Source organism: Amphiura filiformis, chromosome 6 (genome assembly GCF_039555335.1).
Source record: "Amphiura filiformis chromosome 6, Afil_fr2py, whole genome shotgun sequence".
In the NCBI taxonomy this organism is placed as follows: domain Eukaryota; kingdom Metazoa; phylum Echinodermata; class Ophiuroidea; order Amphilepidida; family Amphiuridae; genus Amphiura; species Amphiura filiformis.
This window is the reverse complement of record NC_092633.1, coordinates 38,484,775-38,508,163: the sequence shown is the minus strand read 5'-3', so window position 1 is coordinate 38,508,163 and position 23,389 is coordinate 38,484,775. Positions and strand designations below refer to the sequence as shown.

Below are 23,389 nucleotides of genomic sequence, written 5' to 3'. Positions count from 1 at the left end.
GGGTCTGACCTGTTTTCTACTGCCCTCCAGGCCAGTGAGGTTGAAAATCCACTGACCCAGCAATGAATATACTGGTCCAGCTTTCTCGATATTTTCTACTGCACTCACTGACTACCACATAAGTTCCATTTCCCATTTCATGTTGTTCTTCACTGTTCTTCTTATTTTTAGCCAATAGGATTGAGGGCCTGCATAATTAACAATTGCAAATCCTGTCTTTTCCAGTCGGCACTCTATATGGGGAATATACATGGGTGTCCAGATTACACATAAAAGAACTGGAAGTACAAATTGCTGTATACAATTCACAACTTGCGCCGCAAGAATAAGAAAAGATCGACAAGAAAAAAACTGATATAAAAAAATATGTATAAATTACACAGAACTGTCACACTTATTTTAACTGTAGTCTTGTTTCATATCATCTCAAAAATCTACTGGCCTGCCAGGCCAGCATTGTTGAATACTGGCCGTTGCACAATCTACCGGCACAAGCCACAGCTTAAATTTGACCCTGATTGGTGTGGCTTGGGACATGTGGTTATTGCTTTATTTTCAATGGTAATGATCTTAATTTCGCTATATGAATCTTTTTTTTAAAACTATTTTTGCACTACCACTGTAGAGTACCAGTTGTTCAATATACAAATATTGATAGTTTATGAGTTCAATGGTACATGTAAGTATATTTCCATGAGGTGAAATATGGACTTCCATTCAATGAGGCTTTACCGAGTTGAATGGAACAGTTCAAATTTCACCGAATAGAACAAATAAAAACATTCAATATTTGTTTTATATAACTCATAAATAAGTTCCCTTTCGTCCAATTAATTTATAAATCAACAAGGAAACAAACTAAATCTAAACTATCTAAATGTGTATTTATTTTAGAAGCAACACCAGCACCTATAATTGGCGAGTCCAGGTGGAAACCTCGCCCTATACGCTCACACGCCTGTCAGCATTGCTATGGTAACTCTGAGTCAGTGCAATGGAAAATTACTATTGCACGGGCGCGGAGTGCAATAGTTCTAAAAATAGCAGAAATATAATCAATCGTAATTGGCCAATCAGATGACAAAAATCTTTGTATGAGTTTATAATATATAATATGCAAATATAGGATTGAATTGTGTGTAAAGTAAGCAAAACACAAATCAACTGTTGTCCTGCAACTACTGGTTTGTAAGTAGAAGCAACATACTGCCCTCTGGGGCAAGTTAGAACAGACATGCTGTGCTTCATGCAGAATGTTCACTACTTAATAAGGTGCATTACAAAGATTCTTTCTACATGTAGATAGCTAAATAGCATAGCACAGGGTTGTTCAAAACTGCAGTGGTGGGCCCAGTAGTTTAGATTTGGAAGCTTTGGCCTCCCCACTTCCATAGTTATCGGGTAAATTATGCAAAATCATCATATTTAGGGTATATTAAAGCCAGTAAACCTATAACCATTGATAACCCAGGGACTGAACAAGGAGCCTTGCCATTTGAATGCGAAAAAAGTCTTAAATGCATAGTAATCAAAGCATTTACAATTGCAGTCAAGTCTTTATATTTGATACTATTGTAGGCTGGTCCCAGAGGGGTACTCAAGTTTGGTTTGGGTAGATGTGTGCAGCTGCTTGAATTTGAAATTGGACCCATCAATGTACAAATTTGTCCAGAAATTCATTTTTTAAGAACCTATCAATATAATGATCAAAAGTCAACAATATAATTAAGCCAAATTTAACACAAACAGTCTTAGTTTTTACTGCTTTTCCCCAAATTTTGGGGAAATTTCACAAATTTTGGCTAAAGTGTGGTAAAATTGGGATATTTTCTGAAACAGTAAATGAGAAAATTTAAAAAAAAATGACCCACCCAATCCATATACCAAAATAAGCCTAGAAAAAGGGGTAATTGATATTCCAAAAGGCAGAAAATGCTACCCATGTTTGCAGCATGTCCCCGTATCGTACTGAGAATGGAGCTAAAAACAGGTGAAAGCCTGAACCTTGTTTGTTAATGTTCTGCAATCCCTCCATACAATCTTTGACATTTTGCCCCTTGTTTATATAAACGATGAGCATATCCCTTGTGTTTCCTTAATATTTGCTTGGTATTGGTTTAGGAACGGTGAAAATGGATTGCATTCCATGACAAAAGAAGTGTATCACATAATCATTTTCTGTATTGATGCAAGTGCCCACACTATTGCAATCTATTATTGTGTATTTGTAACATTTGAAGATATGTTATTCTGCATATCTCCTGCAACAACAGATGAGTGTTTGTTGAGTTCTATTCTTGTTTTCTGTTGATCTAGTACATTTATTACTCCAATATACTGAAAATCTCATTCAGACTTGCCGTTCTCATCCATGTTACATGCTATGTGTAAAGAGTTTTCTTCAAGCGTATAAATGCATGTTTTTACATACCGGGGTACTGAGATGCAGACTGTACCCTTTAAAGTCGGTAGTTAAGTGTCAACGCCTATAACATAGTGAAAAATGAATGCGCATGGAGGCTCAGGGCCCACTTCCTTCTGAAATATAGTTTCTCTAACAATGCAAAATTAATATGGAAATCAGCAAAAACTTGTGTAAGTCGAGTTAAACTGGGGGGAAGAAAAATATGGGGGAATGCCCTTTGCCCCTTGTAGTGCCACTACTGGAGTCATGTGACATAAATAACATCATCTTCATATTTAAAGAGAAAGCATGCATTTCCCCAAAAATTACAACAATTTCCACTTTTTGCAGCAATTTTGTGCAAAATTTGTTGATTCTACAACCCCCCCTATCAGCCTATCAGTGATGTCATTGTGTCATTTGGGTGCAAAATTAAATGAGTTTTTTGAAGAATACTTCCAGAATATTTATTAGATTTAAAAAGTCATTGGTTGAATTGAAAGTTTTAAATCTTTTTAGGAATTGTAAATTTAACAAAAATGAGCTGTTGGAAAAGAATTCACAAGAATAATCAGTGCGGTAAAATTTTAAAGTTAATTTGTGGCTTGAGCAATATAGAAAAATGTGATGTTATTATCCGCTATATCTGATTTATATAACTTTTGAAATATTTCTTACAATATCAAATCCTTCAATTGTAGACTTCGTAACTTTTCCCACCTGCCGATATTGACTCAACCTCAATGACAAGAATATTGAAGATATAATATGTAGATCATGCTGGTCTCTTTGCCCACATTATAACCTTAAGAAACTGACTCCTTCTTACATAGGTTTATGATATGGAATAGTTCAATATTATATTGAGAGCTCCTTTTAAGGAGACTTTTTAAAAAGATCTTGCATCCTTCAATAGATTGTTATGATTATTGTGACATGAATGTTATCTCATTTTAAAACTCTATACTTTATCTTACTGCCTTTTGTTCCTTTGCTCTTTTAAATTTCACATCTTTTTTGTCATTTGATATTATTTTCTGTTGTTTGATCTGTTTTTGGTTTCATGATGTGTATGATTTTTTTTTTTTTTTTTTAGACAACACAAAGGCTGATTTTCTGTGTTAAAGTAAAATGAAATTAAATCTTCTCTACATTTTATTGTTGATCATGACTTGCTGAATGCAGCATGCATAACCCTAATCTTAACCCTTACCATAGCCCATACCTGCCAACATTAAGACAGAGCTCTCTGACATTAGGCACAATTTGGTTAAGAGTCAGTAGTGATTCACTGGGAGCAGTCTTGTAAAAACTTTAGAATGAGCATTTTCATGCCACCAAAAGTATGTTTAATGTTATTAGATTAAAATAACACAACTTTAAGAAATATCAAGTAAGCTGGCTAGAGCATTGAGAAATTGTTTGTGGTATGATAAAAAGAAATGTTAGAAACTTTGTTTGAACTTAAAAAGGGAAGTAAAATAAGGACAAAATGAAGCTTTTAAGTTAAGTTTCATCTGTAGTCTCTATTGCACACACTGTGTGCAGTCTGTGCACTTATTCAAAATATTGGTGCATCATGGACAAAAATTGAAATTGGGCATCACATTTAAAAGCCTCATAAAAGTAAAACAGATGTGATTCACTTCATTTTTTCCCACAAGGTGACTATTGAGTTTAGCAATAACAGAAAGTTTCAACAACTGAAAATTTTACAAATCAAGTTAGCACCTTTTTTACTTAGCCTGTCTATAAAAAATACTTTGCATACGCTTGGAATTAACACTAATTAGCATGTGTAGTTAAATAGCTTAATAATCAGCTGTAAGCAAGGGCAGTGATAAAGGCGAATAAAATATCAAAAACACATGTCCATTGTTTAAAAAAAAAAAAAAAAATATATTGCACTAAAATATAAATGAATTATTAAAAACTATTGATAGAAAATAACATAAGGAAGCTAACAGCATATATCACATTTTGGATCTGAATCGTTATAACTGTTGAAGGAAGCAACAGAGCAGTCACCTTCACCTTATAAGTTACATAAAAACTTATCAGAATAAAACTTGCCCACAGCAGAAGTTTTCTATACTTCACCTCCACTTCAAAAGCAACATTAGTGCTTTTACGTTACAATCGCAAGCATGCCAACACACCGCCATATACTCTGCTGGATTAGGTTTGCATGTATGATTCACTACTGCAACCAGCAAAATATGCACCTGCATCACTACCGAACTTGAGGTGATATTAAGTATACTACTCAGTAGCTATTAGCAAGTCAATACTATTTTAGAGCTATTTACCTACCAGAGGGGATTTCCCATCTAGATGGATTTTCCCCCTAGATCTCAAAATTGATTCTAAGTATAGCTCTTTATATTCCTGTAGGGTGTATGAGTAAGAAGTTCTTGACCTTGAATATGGGCAAGTTATATCTACAAATTTGAGTTAGGTTTTGTTAAACAGATATTGGGCTATTCCAGTTGAATTCCACACACCCCGCGTATGGAAAGTACTACAGGGTGTATCAAAATAATTCGCACTCCATCAATTTTGATGTTTATTGTCAATGCCTGTCTCTTCCAAATACAACATTGGATAGTCTTGAAATGTCCAGAATGTATTGTTTATGACTTGTGTAATATAATTAATCTACAAATTATTTGGATTTATGTTGAATTTTGATGTGTCAGGCTCATCCATTATCAATGAAATCTGATGGTAGCCCAATTGGGCAACTTTTGAAGATTTTTTCCCGCGACTTTTGACAATTTACTGTCACATAGAAACCATGGTTAAGAAAAAAATTGGGCGACTTTTCAACATTGGCTCCCGCGACTTCCGATAGTTTCATGTCCCATAGAAACCAATGGTAAGAGAAAAATTGGGTGACTTTTTTGATTATTTGACCCATGATTTGGGCTGAAATCTTTTGGCAACCCTGCCCAATCATTTTGATACAGCTAAAGTATGGTAGACATGACCTCAATCTTCCACACAAGGTTGTAGATTTCAAAGGGAGTCACACATTCAAGAAACCCCATTTGAAATGCACACCTTTGTGGGAGATTTAGTCATGTCTTCCATAGAGGGTACATGTATTGATTTCAACTGGAATATTCCATTTGGAGTATAATTTTGATACTTTGGCTTGATATTCTCAATACGTTTTCCTATATGCATGTGATCTGCTTAGCTGAAGAAGGCCATTTTATGATCTTTTTAAATAATTAGAAACTGAGTTCATAATGTGATACTTAGTTCTGTTTTATTGAACATTTGAATGCTCCTTATAATTACATGTGCATGTGATCACTTAAGTGGGATAGGGCTATTTTATGAAAGATTCATGCATTTGCCAGTAGATTAGGTCACATTGTTGATTAACCAAATTGGTATCATTATATTATTAAGTTTATTAGTTGACTAGGGGATATTGATATCTTTAGTATTGGCTAGACAAGTTTTCTACTGAAGAAAGAAAAGGAAAGAAAGAAAAAAAACCAATGCTGTATTTTTTCTGAAATAAGTAGCATAAGTCACTACAGGTCATAGGTTTTTAGAACTTAACAGTATCAGTGGTCGATCACAAGCTGTCAAAATGTATAAAGAGCAAGCAAACTGGCCAAACTAGATTGTCAGATACTGCCAGAACTATCACATGGCTAAAATAAAATATGTTGTTTCTTTTGTTCATTTGTTGTCATTCCTGGATTGTCATTATTCAAACAAGACAAAAAACATGCATAGGTCTCAGAAATGGATGCACTCAACTCATTTTGAATGATTGCATCACATATATGGCAGTGACATTTGACATTAAAAGGTTGATCACTGTCTTGAGTGCACCTGTATAGATTAATAATCTATAATCTATGATGAGCTGAAATCAACTCAACAGCCTTCACTCAAAGAACTTTTACTGTGATGTTATCTGTCTGACTGTGATGGCTAAATCCAAAACAGGTGGTACTACAGTGCTTGTGTAAAAGTAAGACTGTTTTCAACTATATTTCTATGCTATTTGACATTCTAAAATTTTGCTTTATTTGGTGTGAAGTTTGAACCTTTAACTACTACAACCCTTCTTCGCTAATCTATGTTGGGTGTCTTCAGGAGGGTTGCAACATTCAGAACAGGGGAAATGTGGGCAGATTTGAAGTACCAATGTCAAAGTGTTCCAACAATATTTTCCGGGATTGTAGTGTTCTATTTTGGTACATAACTCTGTTTTGAGGCACCCAGATGACAATTTATGACTAATACCCAGGAGCACTTTGGGTGCAGGTGGGGTATGAGTTACATAGAAAGACTCTGCACAGTCCAATTTAAATGGGTAGTGTTCTGTATTTGGAACAGATTTTATGAATATTGCTCACAGAGTCATGGTCAGATGGATGTCATCAGGAATGGACAAAATAAAACTAAGTATTTAGACCCATTATCATTTTATGAGTGGTTGATGACCCAGGCGGACAATGACTTACCATATATAGGGTGACTTTGCACAGTCTAGTTTGAAAGGTTAAGGGGGGGGGTCAATAGTATACAAATATTAACTGTCTATGAGTGTGATGGTCGAAATATAATCATGAGGTGAAAGATGGATTGTTCCATTCTATGGCGAGTGGAATGGAACAATACATCTTTCACCAAGTGATTATATTTCGACCATTACACAAATTTAAGACAGTTAATATTTGTTTTATATCACTCATACATAAATTCTATTACTAAAATACTATTTAAGGTAGGAAATACATTTTTTCATCAACATAACACCATGTTTTGCCGTGATATACTTCACATTTTGGGGTCCACCCCATAACTAAATCGGCGAGTCTAATAGTCAGCCCACAGTTTGGGCGAGGCGCACTGCAGAGAGGCTGATGGTAAAAATGATAAATGGTAATCAACCAATGAACTGTCTAGAATTTATGTATGAGTGATATAATAACTAATATTCAATTATCGATATTATATAAGACCAACATCCGAGGTCAGCTATTTAATACAGCACATTTATTTTTGTATACATGACTATTGTCATTTGCCGATAATCATATGATTTTGCCGACAACTGTCACTTTATGCCGACAATATTATGAATGGAGGGTGTACTCCCAACCCCCTCCCCCCCCTAGCCACAGCCCTGTTGATGGTGTCCAGAATTGGAACAAATGAAAGTTGAAGTAACTGCAGGTCATGAAGTATAAAGAACTTGACCCAGTATATAGCTGTTGTCAATATGGGAGTGACATTTTACTGATGGCTGATGACAATCTTGAGTACAACTTAATAGATTCTAATCTATGATAAGGTGATATTTGCCATCAGCTTTCACTCAAAGAACTCTTTGTGATATTATCTGTCTGTGATAGTAAACCCAGCGGAAGTTTACTTATTTTCCATTTTGAGTTCTCAATATTTAAACTAAATCAAGCATGAGGACAATGCTAGTGAATTTCAAATAAACGACCCATCACTTCAAAACAGATGACCATCGTCTCCAAAACTGATCTTCCAGATTTCTTAATCAAGTTGTAGACCTAGTCCATACTAGTATTTTTTGTCATAATTTCCTGATACTCATAGCGACACAATTATCGAGTTCACACGATCAGCACCTCGTCCTCGTGTCGTATTCACTTCTGGTTTATACACACGCCACAGCTTTTATGAATTAAGTCCATGAAGTAAACATGATACGACGACAAAATGCATTCACACTGTTAATTTTCATCGGCAATTACAACATGATCATGCTACAAATCCAATGACAGGATTGTATATAGTATGTCAACAACACATGTTTTGTAACTAGATTATGACAAGATCGCGATTAACAGGCAAAAACACACTTGTGTGGACGGGGTCTTAGAGTTGCTTTTATGCTTCAAAGTCACCCTCACTTGTTGTTGTTGGATGGAAAATGGTGGTCATAATTCTTATATGACTAATATTTTATAATTTTCTCTACTTTTGTTTTTGGGTGGGGGGCAAGTATCTGCAAGGCTTCTGATAACCATTGCATTTTAATGTGATAGATCACAAATTGTTACATAATTGAGCTATTCCATCTAAAATCCACACTGCCCCTGTGGAAGATTTTGGAAATATCTGCCACAGGGCGAGTATTATTTTCAAATGGAATGAACACATTAGGCAGCTCTATTTGAATCATCTAAAGACCTAAAGAGAGAGGGTGAGTTTCAAATAGAGCTGCCTGGTGTGCTCATTCCATTTGAAATTCCACAGAGGTAGTGTGAATTTCAAATGGAATAGCCCAGTTTGTGATAACTTTTTAGCAGCTGCCATTTGAATACATGTACAATGTAGTATAAGGCAGTATATTTGTGATAATCCAGTCTCCTATTTTGGGCAACAGATAATATCAATACTACGCTAACCTTTCCAACAAAGTTTATATATGCTCAATTGCACAATTTTATAAAAACGCAGTGCCATTTTCACTGACAGTACAACTCTTAACTTGTTCCTTTCTTATTTCAGGTCACAATCCTATTTTTGTTTTTTATCTGAGTTTATATCGCTTTCCTTTTTAATCTTATCGCAAGCTATCATTCATGGACAATTTGTCCACTGCATGGGACACTATCTCTTTTCACCCTCACAGTTAACTCCTTAGAGATTGTTTACGGACAAATTTAAATGCATTTGTCCTTGGTGTGAAATCAGCCGGGGGAGTACAAATGACCATACGGCGATGTGCCACAAAAATGGGTAGCATTTTTGGCCTTTTGGTATATTAATGACCCCTTTTTCCAATTTTGGTATACGGATGTGTCCTTTTTTCAAAATTTTCTCAAATATTTTTGTAAAATATCCCAATTTTTTCTCATTTCAGCCAAATTTTGTGAAATTTCCACAAAATATGGGGGGAAAGTTGTCAAAACTGAGAAAAGTTGTGTTAAATTTGGACAAACATTTTGACTTTTGCCAAGCTTTGGTATATCGATGGGTCCAAATTTCTTGAAAAATGGTATATTGATGGGTCCATGCAGTTTCAAATTCTCAGAGGCACACCTGTACCCAAAGCAAATTTGAGTACCCCCTGACTTTGGTCAGATTTAATTAGATCATGTCATACATGCCCTTGACATGCTTGATACAAAATCAGTCAATTTGGCATTCTTGGAAGTTGTTTTGTTGTCTTTTGTTTTTATCTAAGCTGACATCTACACAACAAGATATTTGATGCCCAGAACACCAGAACAATGATGATGTAAGACTTTCCTTGAATGATATAGAAATGTAAACAAAGTGATAGAAAAACTTTCTGAAAATGCTCCAGATCTCATATGTAGATAGACCCCAGTGTTTGGATAAACACATAAACAAGATACTTGGTGGTCAGATTGTACACTCCTACATGTATTTCCTTTAATTTCTGGATATGTACAACGGTATATCTATTCGCCGCTGTAGTGAATACATCATACCTTGGTTATTGGTGCATGCATGATTTGCACACCTATTAGCAACCCATTGTCTTTCTGTTGTGATCATTTTGATTGTGGTTCCAAACACAGAATGTGTGAACCGGTTGACCTGGCAACAATCAATTTTGACGTCAGGCGAACAACACTGCCTTAAATAGTATTTCTAAACTTTCCATGGTATGTGTAAACAGGTTAAGGGCACTACTCATCATTAAGTCAAGTAACTTATAGGCTTTAATACTTCCCAGGGCTTACTTAGAAACCTGAAGGCCTCACTTACAGAGATAGTGGACACATGCATGCATCTTTACAACTCTTGATACCTTCAGGTAATCTTACACATACTAAATGTCACTTCGTCTATGCTGGGATGGCCTGCAATAGAAAAGTAGGCTTAGCAAATAAGCAAACCTGCAACTGAAAGCCTGGGCTATTCCAGTTGAAAGCCACACAACCCCTGTGGAAGATTTTGGAAATATCTTCCACAGGGGAGTATGTTTTCAAATGTAAGTGGTCAAAGTTTTATCATTTTGAAACCTGTACTCTCCCTGTATTATGGCTTTACCTCTATCTTCCACAACTGGAGTGAGTATTTCAAATGGAAGTTACCCAAATGTCTATTTTATTTGAAACTCCTACACCCTCTGTGGAAGATTTTAGCTAAATCATCCACAGGGATAGTATGGATTTTAAATGGAATAGCCCATTGGATGCTTTAGTAGAGTTCTAATGTAAGTTTATGGCCATTTTCTGCCCCATTATTAGTAGTTAAAAAGATAATAATTTTGGTGTCTTTTCAAGTTGTCACCATTAAAGTTGGACATTACTTGTAATTGACATGTGTATATAGGCAAAGTTGAGACAAACATGTGACAATTTGGTGATTTAGGCTGTATTCTTTTCAGTCAACATTAATAGGTAAATTTTCACGGGAAAATTTTCTGGACACGTGACCAATGCGTATCAATGTGAGTGTAACCTCGAGCCTGATCTCTGACCCCGGGCGGTAACCTCGCTATTCAAGTCTTAGTAATTTTGAATTGGAATAATATTTTTGACCGCAATTTTGATAGAAATTTGTGCATTGCAAATTTATTGAATATTATGTTATTTTAATTTTTTCACAATATCATCAAAACGTAATTTCAAAAATATCTATCTACGGAAAAATATATTTATCTACGGAAACTCTTACCATAACATTATTAACTTGCGACAAGTAACTTATTTTGCCTCAAAGGAAGAATTCTTCCTATTCAAATACATTGGAAGAACACCCGCTGTGCTCGGGGTCACATTCCATAATGCTAATATGTCTGCGCCCATGGGTGTCACGTGTCCAGAAAATTTTCCCGTGACAATTTACCTATTAATTCTGACTGCTTTTGGAAACCCTGCTTTGACGTCATTACAACTACTTCTGACACCATACATTGTACATCTGCCAAATGCCCGAAGTGTGCAAACTTAGTAAGGCTATTCATAGGAGTAAGTTTGACGTTAAAAGCAAATAATTAACATAGGTGTGCTATCATCTACAGCTGGGGGAATGACAGAAATTCCCTTCACTGGTCCGTGTAAACCGCACTGACCCAATAAAAACAAATTGGTCTCATTGGGGTGAAAATTGCAACATCTATTATTTAATTACACTGATATTTTAAAGGTGTTGCTAAATATGCTAAATGGTGACTCGGTTTTTAAAAATTTTGAGGATTAGTTTCGTTTTCTCAAAACGCTCATTAGCAGCATGAAAAGTAATACATGTTCACATTGAAGAATGCAGACGATCTTAGAAATTGAACAAATTATCTTTTTAAAAACTTTTGGGATATGTTTCTTTAGATATATTTTTCATATATTTCACATAGAGATTAAGGCACATGAAGAAGTCAAAACAAAATGAAGGTATGGCCAAAAAAAAAAAAGATGTTTGCTTACCCTCAACCGACCGACCCTAATTTTGGAAATCAGAAAAAGGTGTTTTTTTTCTATTTACTGTAGAAAAGAATACCGACCCTATTTTTGGAAATTCCTGAAAAAGTTTTTTTTTTTTCAAATTTTTGCATTCTGAAGATGTTAAAAAGATGTATTTTAGAGCTTGTGTTCAACATTTTATTTGTTCTGTAATGTTAGTTGATTCATTTTGATACCAATGTTGTCTGATTCTTCATATTTTGAGCCTTATTTAATACAAACGATAACGTTTGCTAGTAATTTAAAAAAAAAAGAAATCCCGACTGACCGACCGACCCAATTGAATTCATTTGAGGGCAAGCAAACAATTTTTTTTTCTTGGCCTATTCTTGACACAGGGTCATATGTCCGCCTATGCCGGGGTGTGTTTATGTTCGATAGGTACAAGTTTTATTTTTGTGAGGCAATCCTGAGACAGGAAAGTTAACATTGCTGTTACACTTGCTTTACACACATATCAAATGGGCTGTGACATATGATCCAGGAAGCTGTTACATGTCAGTGCATTTTGCTGTTGTATCAGTTGGGCAACTGTTTGGTTACTGACATGTGTTTAGAGTATTGAAGTAATCCTGTGTATAATTTTGGATCATTTTGATTCACAGGCTACTGGTTTTAATATATGAGCTTGTGAAAAATTAAGTTTCTTTTTGAGTCCAGTTTTAATACATCTACTTTTCTCTTGAAACACTCTAATTATGAGCGCGGCGAGTGAGTTGATCTGTCATGCTATAATGAGCCTAATTAGTTGGTAGGAATCACCTGAAGGAGGAAATAGCCCAAATTTGTCACTTTCAAAATGCCCTCTTTTTCCATTCAAATCGGTATAACTCAGGGATATAAAGTTTCATTGTGCCAAATGAGGTATCAAAATATGCATAACAAAATTATCTATTTAATGATTACTTTATATGGTACTTTAGATAAAGTATCTTTAAAGTAATGCTTCTGTTTTAAGTGTTTGGATACTTTTTGTGTGCCGTATATAACAAAAACAATGAAGGTAATGCATTGAGGCGGGCATTTGTCTTTCGTGTTGGTGTTGTGTTTTTACACGCACATGTGCATGCCAGCACTTTGAGCGAATAGTCGCGATTTAAAACTATACGTCTGGTGAAATTCACACTGACCTCACAGACTGCACTTTGCTAAAAGCAGTATAGTATTATGTTATGTTTTGGTATTATTATAGATGATATAGTACAATATCATTTATGCTATATAGTACAAACTGCTCAGGCTGTAGTATTATGTGTCATGGCCCAGTCTGGCACATTATACATAGATATCGGTATGTTTTATGGAGTATGTATTGTATGAATAATCAATGTGTGTCTGCTGTGATTTTTGTTATTAAATATCACATACATATTTCACAGGTAACATGAACTTTGCTATATGCACACAGTTCAACTGCTCAGTGCCAGAAGTGGGTAAGTGCAGTAGCTGCCATGTGTAGCTGCCATATCCATATGTAGATATGTACAATGTGTAAATTGTCAAATCAGCTGAAATGTTCACATGGCAGCTATTGCACTTACCCACTTCTGGCACTGAGCAGTCAAGTTATGTACATGCATACCACCTGACTTTAAATCATATGTGAGGATTATAAAAAAAAATTGAAGTGAAGTAGTTTCCAGACATGATAAATTTGTGCTTGGCAAGTTGTAATATGAGTTTTGCGTTCAACTTACTCAGTCATCAACAGTATGTCAAGCATTGCCAAAAAACTTAATGCTATTCTCAGTATTGTGCAACTTCTTTTATTAATAAAGGTGTATGGAGCAAACAATTTTGAACAGACTCATGAATGTTTCTTGTCAAATGCAACAAAAAAAAGAAGCAAATTGCTTCATAACACAGACATTTGACGTGCTCTAGCATTTACACATAATAGTGAAAAAATACTTTTTAATGATCAATTCTATCATGGAAGTAAGAGAGACACCTTCCAATTGACCCTGATAAATGTAATATAGAATACTGGTTTTGTATCTAATAATGAGGTTAAGAGTTATGTAGAAATCAATTAAGTTCTCCTTAACATGTGTCAGTGAAGAAAATTTGATTAAACTAGTGGTCCCTCTAGGCTTTCTAAATAGTACCAATTGTTTCCATTGTTGATTCTAATGACATGAAAAGGTGCCATGTAATAAAAATTGTACAATTTGTTTGGGGACAAAATTTGAGAATAATTGATGCAACAAATTCATCATATAGTGTTACCACATTGTGCTTCAATCATGTTAACAGCACAATTTGGGCTGGTTTAAAAAATCATGACATGATGCAGACACACTGACTGCACTATATGCCAAAATTATACCCCTTTCGTTGAATTGATCTGAGTCTGACATTCAACACATTTGCAGGCATTTTTCCATTGCAACACTGGGGTTTGAGGTCTCTGCTGTGGTTTTTGTTTCTTTGCTGCAATTTGTCTCAAATGATACGCTTTTTGATAATCGCTAGTGAGAAACGTCCCACCATCACATCCTTTATCATATTCTGTCGGTCCGTGCCACGTCACTTCCGGTTGATGATGCGACTCACGGTCGAAGTCCCTCATTCGATTTTTGTTGATGATTTCTGTCATTGGTGTTATGTAAATTTCTTCAAAAGTCTTCAGAGTGGAAGAAACTTACTTGATTTACCATTTATATACTGACAAACTTAAAATTAAATTCCATGGTCGAGTGTCGTTTTTTCCGAAATTGAATGTCACTCCAGCAACATCGCTATGTAGCCTCCTTCACAGCCGGTTTCTGTTGTTCATAACAAACCGTGAGCCACATGCAGTTTGGGCCCGAGAATAGAGATAGCCGGATGTTGGACCGACAGAATGGGTATCAATCGTGTACGATGGGAACTATTGTGTACACTTTACAATTAGCAAGTGCCAGCCACACAAATCCAATGGACCGCCCGAACGAAATACACAAGCAGTGCACCGTATCAGGTTGGCTGACACAAGTTGACAAAACTAAGTTGGATGTGGACAACTAATAATTTATCGCTGTGGCAGAATTGATGCTACATAGAAGATTTGTATTCACTGAAGTATTTGCTTATAATGATTTAATGAGTCTTAGATTCAGTAGAAGCACCCAAATATTATGATTTTGTGTAACCTCGGAAATTGTGGTATTGGAATGCCACCCTTAATGCAGTACATGCTTGCCGCATCTTTGGGGTAAAATCTGGCAACCCTGTCAGTTCTCATTGTTATTAGTATTGTCTTCATGATGTGTTGTATGCCATAGGGCAAGGCAATACAATGATTATATACATAACCTTATTTTCTACAAGCACCTTGTGTGAACCAATCATAATTCAATTAAGGTTCATTAATAGTATTCAGGTATGAGCATTGTTTACATACTTATTGAACTGCTGTCTCCTCAAATACATACAATTTCCGCATATATTCTTGACATTTCAAACCACGTTCCCAGATGACATTTTTAGTATGTCAATCAATTTCACTCCCAGCAAACTTAGGTTACGGCGGGCCTACAATATGTTGACACAGGAGCATGGTTCCCGTTTTTGTGCGTCATTGTATCCAGACGCATATTTTACAAATTTGGATGCGCCCCAATCTTACTGCAGTGCATGTGTATCTTGCATCCGTGTGGACGCAACAACGTTTCACACTCAGAAGTGGTTGACTTGACTTGGAATAGCGCGAATGAGCGTGCTTCCAATTTGATGGTCGGCTCACTTGTCGCCATGGGGTTGATTGATCAACCGGGGATCAGCAACAAGGCATGCCTTAGCCTGCCTAATCTTACACGAACGCACAAATTTCCGATTTAAATGCATGTTTTAGCCATCCTGTGAACGCAAGTTTTTCACATCGTAACGGGAACCCTTACAAGGAGCAACTACCCCAACCATAATCCCAATGCTGACCCTGATCTCATATTCCTATTCAGTTGGTGTGTCTTGTCAATCAGGAATCCACATAATTTGATTGGTTTTCAGCTATACAGTATATAAAACAGTGTGCTCTCCCACTCCCACACAACAGTGACACTCTTGTTGATCCTCAATGATCGCGCGATAATGCATTCACATAAATACATAATGTGCAAACTAAGAACTCCGGTTAGATGTTCGTGACAGTTTGGTTCATTGAAAACAACGGGCGTTGTTGTCACATGCACTGACATCCACTACTCAAAATTTAACCCTAATCCTAAAACTTCACCTGAATCTCTTGGTGTGCTGACAGTAAGTCTTACTATTAAAAAACCTTATCAGAATTGGATGTACACCATTGCCAACAATGGAAAATTCATAATGGTCCTGAAAATAATATAATGCAAAGGAAACTTGACACTTTGATATATTGCATCAAAATAAATCTTACCAAGATATCCACATTAATGGGTATATTTTCATGGGAAAATTGTCTGGACACATGACCAATGGGTATCAATGTAAGTGTGACCCTGAGCCTGATCTCTGACCCGCGGCGGTGACCTCGCTATTCAAGTCTTAGTAATTTTGAATTGGAATAGTATTCTTGGCTGCAATTTCGATAGAAATTTGTGTCTAGCAAATTTATTAGATATCACGCAACTTTAATTTCTTCACAATATCATCGAAACGTAATTTCAAAAATATCTACCTACGGAAAAAAATATTTATCTACGGAAACTCTTACCATAATATTATTAACTTGCGACAAGTTACTTATTTTGCATCAAAGGAGGAATTCTTCCTATTCAAATACATTGGTAGACCACTAAGGACCGTCGATGTTAGGATTTTTAAAATCGATATATTGGTCACTCATTATCGATAATAATCGATAAATCGATTTTCCTCCCAATTTTAGTGACCTGAAAATTCAAGTCACTAAGCTTCAAATATTTTGTGAAAAGATGTTTAAGTATGGGCTTAAAATCATCAACATCACTCGGTCTCATTGATTCTAGAAGTTTTTACATTTCAAAATATGTCTGTATTGACATAATTGTGTCGGTTAACACTCTGCTTACGCCCAATTTTTGGATTTTTTTTTCATTATCGGCAACTCCGATATATCAATTTTCTTCCGAAAGTGATATCGGCGATATTGATATTATTGGATAGCCGATTTTTTGATTATTATCGATTCATCGACGATCCTTATAGACCACCCGCTGTGCTCGGGGTCACATTCCACAATGCTAATATGTCTGCGCCCATGGATGTCACGTGTCCAGAATATTTTCCCGTGAAAATTTACCTATTAATTCTGACTGATTGTAAAAGTTGCATAATTTATATTACAATTATATAGCTTTACATTTTTGCTCCCTCTGTTATAAGCTTTTGTACTGTACAGAGCTTGCACAATGTAAACATGGAAGTGGGGATCTGATTGGCTGATTCTATCATCTGACAATCATATTCAACAAACCGATAATCTGATTGGCCGATTACACGTCAAAGCGGCGCTCTTTAAGGGAATAAAGCTATGCGTATGTCGCTCATTAAAAGGGCGCTCTCATCAATCAGAGCAAAAAACTGTTGTACTTCTCTGGAAGCTAGGTAAAATAGAATTTTTTTATTGTTTCGAAGATACATTTGTATTGTGACAGTGGCATTTTAGGAAGTGACATACATTTTAAGATGCAGCTGTGTATATTGGATCAAAATTGCTCACATCTAGATTTTCTGATGTAGGTCTTGGTTTAATATAAGCAAGTTATTTGTACATGCTTGTACTGTTTGGTAACAACACACCAAATAAATAATGCATTTTTGAGGGAAGGAATTCTATTTCTGTAAGGTTGCATGACTTCTGGTTTTTCAGTACTCGGTACTAAACTAAAACGACACCAGATAGAAAGATTCGAGCCAGGTATACCAACTTGGTGTGGGGAACAAAGACAAAGACAAGATAAAAACTAATGCAGTATGTAAACCAGAATGGTGTACATGCACTGTTACGCCTGCATTAGAAAAATCCAAAACCACAGGGATGGTAGACAAAGTTAACAAAAAATACAACTGACGTTTAGAGCAGATAAACTGCTCTTCTTCAGGGACAGACAACAAAATATAAAAGCAAACAACAAAAACTACATACTGTAACTGTAGTTAAAAAACAATTTTGTAAAAATAAAATACGAGTCAAAAACTGAAGGCAAGTTCAAATAGAACTCAGTAGCAAACAAAGCTCAGAGCAAAATAAGCACGTCTTACCTCTGTGAAAGACGGTTCAATACCTATGGTAGGACGGACTGAGTTCTGAGCTTTCAGGAGACCACAATTTTGCTCTGAGCTTTGTTTGCTACTGAGTTCTATAGACTCCCAGACTGCTCTATGTGCAGTTAGTTGTTTTCCAGTCCAACCGTGCTACACGTTTTTCCCAGTTTCTCTGATCATCCTCAATCTGGACTTTCTTCCCTGAGTATATTGTTCCGATTTGTCGCCCTATTGATTATGACAATTTAAGGTAGTGAATAATGGCACAAATGATCTGAGTAACTAGATTATGAATATTTTGAGTCATCCAGTAGTAGAAAATAGACAAAATGTGAATCAAATTCTGGACTCATCAACGATTTTTTTCTGGGTAACGTTGCACCCTTTTTGTCCGGTCTTCATCTGACTGTGCAGAGAATTGACTGATGGTTTGGTCACGTAATGGTAATCTCAACAAGAAGGGAGGTCTCCGTTTCCTGCTGTCACATGCCTGGGACCCCACAGTGAAACAACTTCCTCGCCGATTACCATCACATGACCAAACCATCAGTCAATTCTGATGAAGACCCGGCAAACGGATCGGAACGTTACTGAGAAAAAAATTGTTGGTGAGTCCAGAATTTGATTCATATCTTGTTACTGTTTAGCTTATTACGGTTTAGCTATTTGGATGAAACATGAGGCCTGTATTGTGGTTAAAGCATCATTCTCTCCCAGACGGAATATATAAATAACAAATAATTCAACAATAAATTTACCACATGAAACAGAATGCATAAATCCATACAGAAAATATATACTTGAAATAAATAAAAGTGTTCATTCAGTACATGCCATATTTGCAAATGTGTGAAAGAACTGTGATAAATGGTGTAGAGTGCAAGAAAAATGAAGATGTACATGTTGTAATACTGCACAAAAGGGCTATTCCAGTTGAAATCCATACACCCCCTATTGAAGACATAAACTTAATCTCCCACAGAGGGGTTGTGAATTTCAAATGGGTGACTCCATTTGAAATCTACAATCTATAGGGCGATGTATGGATTTTAATTGGAATAGTCCAATGGAAACAGAAACACTTGTTCCAGTCAGCGTTTGAAATAATCGCTTCTCCGCTTGTCTAAAAATCACAGCGGACAAGCGTATGCACTTATCCTAATTCGGACAACCACAAAAGGAAAATTAAATCAAATTAATGTGATTTGAAAAGTTGGAACTTAATATGCAAATATATACAAAAACTTGCACAGCCTGAAATGTTTCACTCGTAAATGCTATATGTCATTGTAAAACACAGCGCTGACCTCAGTTTTCAATTTGCATGGTTGATACCCATTTAAGCATTTTTTTACACAGTATTAAATATATGTTGCAACCTTTCAAATCATGCCGGCAGAAAAATAGTTCAAAATCAGAAATCCTCAATTTAAGAGCTCATTTTGAACATTTCTGTAATTTTTCAAGTTTATTCAAGTGACATTGGCAACTGGAATTCCAGTCGTTTTTAGAAAGCAGACTTGGAAATCCAGACATTTCTTTGATTGAAAATTTACTCCTCTATAGAGGGTGTGCACTTATTTTCTGAAATAGCCCAATGTTTATGTCCAAAACCCTTTGCGGCAATTTGGTTCAGTTTTGGGGACACTTTGAATGTTTTGTTATTGGACCTTTGACTAATATGTAAATACGTAAATTTTTGCTTCTAATTTTAGGATTGCAACCCAGCAAACCAGCAAAGTAGGGTTCCTCCTAGTGACACCTGTCAACTGCTCTTACCCAATGGTCAGTATGTATTGGTTGATGTCCAACAACCTGCAGTTGAATATCACAGGTAAGCATGGTAATACGGTATTTATTCTTTGTACGGTCATCAAGTTTGAGGGTAGAACCTTGAATGGCAGAATACATGAATGGGAAATATGAACCAGTCATAAAACATTGGATTAAGTTATGTTATTCTTCCTTTTGTGTCTGTTGCCAGTTCAAGGTTCTACCCAATATTTCAGAATTAACGATGCAAGGGCTGAATTTAGAGAGGTTCATTGCAGACACACTTTGCTTTCCAATACATGAAAAAACACATTGAATTGGGAATTATAACAGTCAATTTATGCAATTCATGTGCAAGAAGAGAGCTTAAATATTATTGACCTATTCTACAGAAGTCTAAGATACCCTTTACGGAATCATTCAAACTTGAAAAGTATTGGCTATAAAACTGATTTTAGTATCTTTTAAAGCATATTTTCTGATGTTTTGTTCCCCAAACCCAAAACAACAAGCAAAATTTTGACTTGTATCCTGTTTTGTGAGAGCTGGTCAGGGTTACTACACCTGCAATTTTCTGTTGCAACTTTTGACCATTTTGTGTCTCATAGAAACTAATGGTTAAGAAAATCACCTGTTGTATCTATAGTTGCCTTTTGGCAATACATATCATTTCCTATTTTATTATTATGTCCTAATGGTAGTACTGCTATAAAATGAAACAAGGACACAGAGATTTTTGTAAAATATTGCCTCCCTGATGACATGAATAGGGCAGTCACAAAAGTTATTTAAAAACTGTTCAAGCACTTTTTATACTTTCTGACTGCGTATTTAAATGTCTTATAGCCATCAATTTTGACTCGGAGCAGCCATTGGAGAAAAAACAATTGAATCGTGAGGTAGGAAGATCCTATCAGACAAATCACACAATCAGATGATCAAACACGTCTTGTTGCATGCCATCATGAGTACAGCCAAGTGTCAGGTGCTTTAAAGATACGAGTCTTGTTTCCGACACTTGAATTCCCTGTAGCATCACTAGGATATTTATGGATGATTCTAATCATGTGATATATTTAGACCTGTTGATTGCCTGTCATTATATTAGGTAGACTGACAATATTATTTATACGTCCTACCCAGTCTCGTTAAGGCTTTCAGCGGGATCCCGCAAAGTGGGGCGTACCTCGTCCCATTTTTTCACATGTCTGATAGTGGCAATTAGCACCTCGTAGGTGTTCGATAAAATCAATGGTCAATAATAGTAGTGGCACCAGTCGCGATGCGCTGCAGTCTGACGGACCTCTGCACTGGCGTACATTGAATAAACAATTGGCAGTGTTTACTCTGGCTTAAATCATGGGTCAATATAACTGATAAAATATTCTAGGGAGATGTGAATGTGTGATAAATGGATGAATATAACTGTTTACTGTTACAGTAACCAGCTATTGTTGAAGGTATCTAGCGATTTTTGCTTTAGCACTTTCCAGATGATCGCGTCGGCGTGGTATCAGTGGAGCCCTGTTTCGTGGTTTATAGGATGGGTCCGAATATTGTGTTTCATTCTTATATTTACCGATTGTATTAATACTATTATACCGCTGCACGTCGGTTTTTTTACGGGTAGGACATACAGATACAATCAGGAGAGTGAGAGTTCAATATGATTGTTATCATGGTTATAATTTACAGTTGCACTGCACAACAATTAATATCATGAAGTTTGTACCTAGGCCTATGTCTATATCTTTTTTTTTTCGTCTCAGGTTTTGCTACCCCAAAATGCACAATTATATCACGTTTTCGTCCCTACAAGCAGGCATGAAATTTTACACCCGTCCGGTCGCCAGTGCAGTAGTGGTGAGTAAATTTGCGGCCGGTCGATTAAAGTTTTTTTTTTTTTAAATCACCAGACTGATGAACATTTCACGGCGGCGCGGCCTTACGGGTAGGCCTACATGCATGATGCTCCCAGGCGCATATTACATTCTGACTTGTTTATTCCTTGATTTTACTGGAGGCTTCCAAAAGTTGGTTGTTCAAACAAAATTATTCGTCTGAACTTTAATTTAAAAAAATAATTATCATAATATGTTGACGGCAGGCCTCAAATTAATCGACGGCATCAATTGTTGCCGAGATGCCCCAAAATTAAGTTAACTCGACGGTACAGGTTGCCGTGCCCCTCTGACCGCGTTGTCGTCGTGCCCTTTTGAATCAAAAATTATCGTTCAATATTGCAAGTAAAATCCAAATCAATTATTAACGATTTACGCGGCTACAAACGCTTTTTGCGTGAATTTCTTATACCTCTGATTGAGCTATAAAAATACCATGACATTGGAATTCCCCCATTAAGCGCGCACCATGACTTGATCGAATTAACCCCGCCCCTTCCATGCAAAAGACGACCCTTGCATTTGCATATTTGCATATAAAAACATTATATTTGCATATAAAAACATTTCCGGTATTTGCATATAAAAACATTTCCGGGAACTTTAATATGCTCAAGCAGAGAAGATGAGAATAAATCTATTCTCATATTTTCTGGCTCAAGTCATAAATACCGGGATAAATACCCGAGTGAAAATACCTGGAGAAATACATGTGACCATGGTCCCCGAAGTCAAGTTAATGATCATCCACCGTAAACATCTATAAAGTGATATCCATTTGCTCAAACTTCGACGATCAGGAAAACAAAAATGTCTTTTCCACAGTACTGGGCCAAACAGTTCTTATTTTCAATATTGCGTACACCAAAATTCCAGAACTTTGTTTGCTTTTAATTTTCCTTCGTGAGGCCTACACAGTACCACTTGAATTCGTTGTTGAATCTGATGAGACAAATAATTAAGCAATGATTGCTCCATCATCAATCGGAAGGTCATGTATAGTCCCCCATTTGTAGAAATCATGAGTCGCTGTGATTGTTTACAACTTTACCGTGAGAAAATGCCACTGTATACCAAGAGAGGTACAAAATGGCATAGCATAATTTATGCACAGGCCCATGCATGTACTAGACGTTATACACTATGGGAAGCACCACTATATTTCCCGGGGGGAGGGGCTGGACTATATTTGAAGAAAAAACAAAATGTCGCCCACTAAGGGCACGCGCAAAATCGCTTGCCCCCCCTCTCGGTTTGCCAAAATCACCTGCCTCCTTCCCCCTCGGCCCGCCAAAAATCTTTTGCCCCGCCCCTTGCACATGCCAAAATTGTTTGCCCCCCCTCGGCTGGCCAAATATTGCTTGCACCCCCCCCCCCCTTTGGCTTGAGAAGTATTGCCCCTTTAGATCCTGTGCACGTGGGATGCTGGTGAATTGATATTCCATTTTTGTCGAATCCCCCCATTGAAAGTTGCAATGCCCCCCCTGAATAAGTCCTGGTTTAATAGGCTGGTCAAGTGTTTTGTTTTGTTTTATCTTTTTTTGCTGCGTGTGTGAGTGTGTGTGAGTTGGTGGTTTGTTTATATAGGCCTAGGCCGTAATTTTATCCTTCAAAACTTCAAGCCTGTAACCCCGGCAAGTCAACTGGGGTGTCCCCTA

At 36.4% G+C, this 23,389-nt stretch overlaps 1 protein-coding gene across 2 annotated transcripts in view; it reads left to right on the top strand.

Moving 5' to 3' along the window:
- Positions 1-23,389, top strand: part of LOC140155392 (uncharacterized protein C5orf34 homolog) — a 149,493-nt gene that overhangs the window by 19,956 nt on the left and 106,148 nt on the right. For both annotated transcript variants that reach the window (XM_072178223.1, XM_072178222.1), the window contains exon 9: positions 19,773-19,891. In XM_072178223.1, coding sequence (XP_072034324.1) covers positions 19,773-19,891 — 119 coding nt within the window. The remainder of the gene's footprint in view (positions 1-19,772; positions 19,892-23,389) is intronic.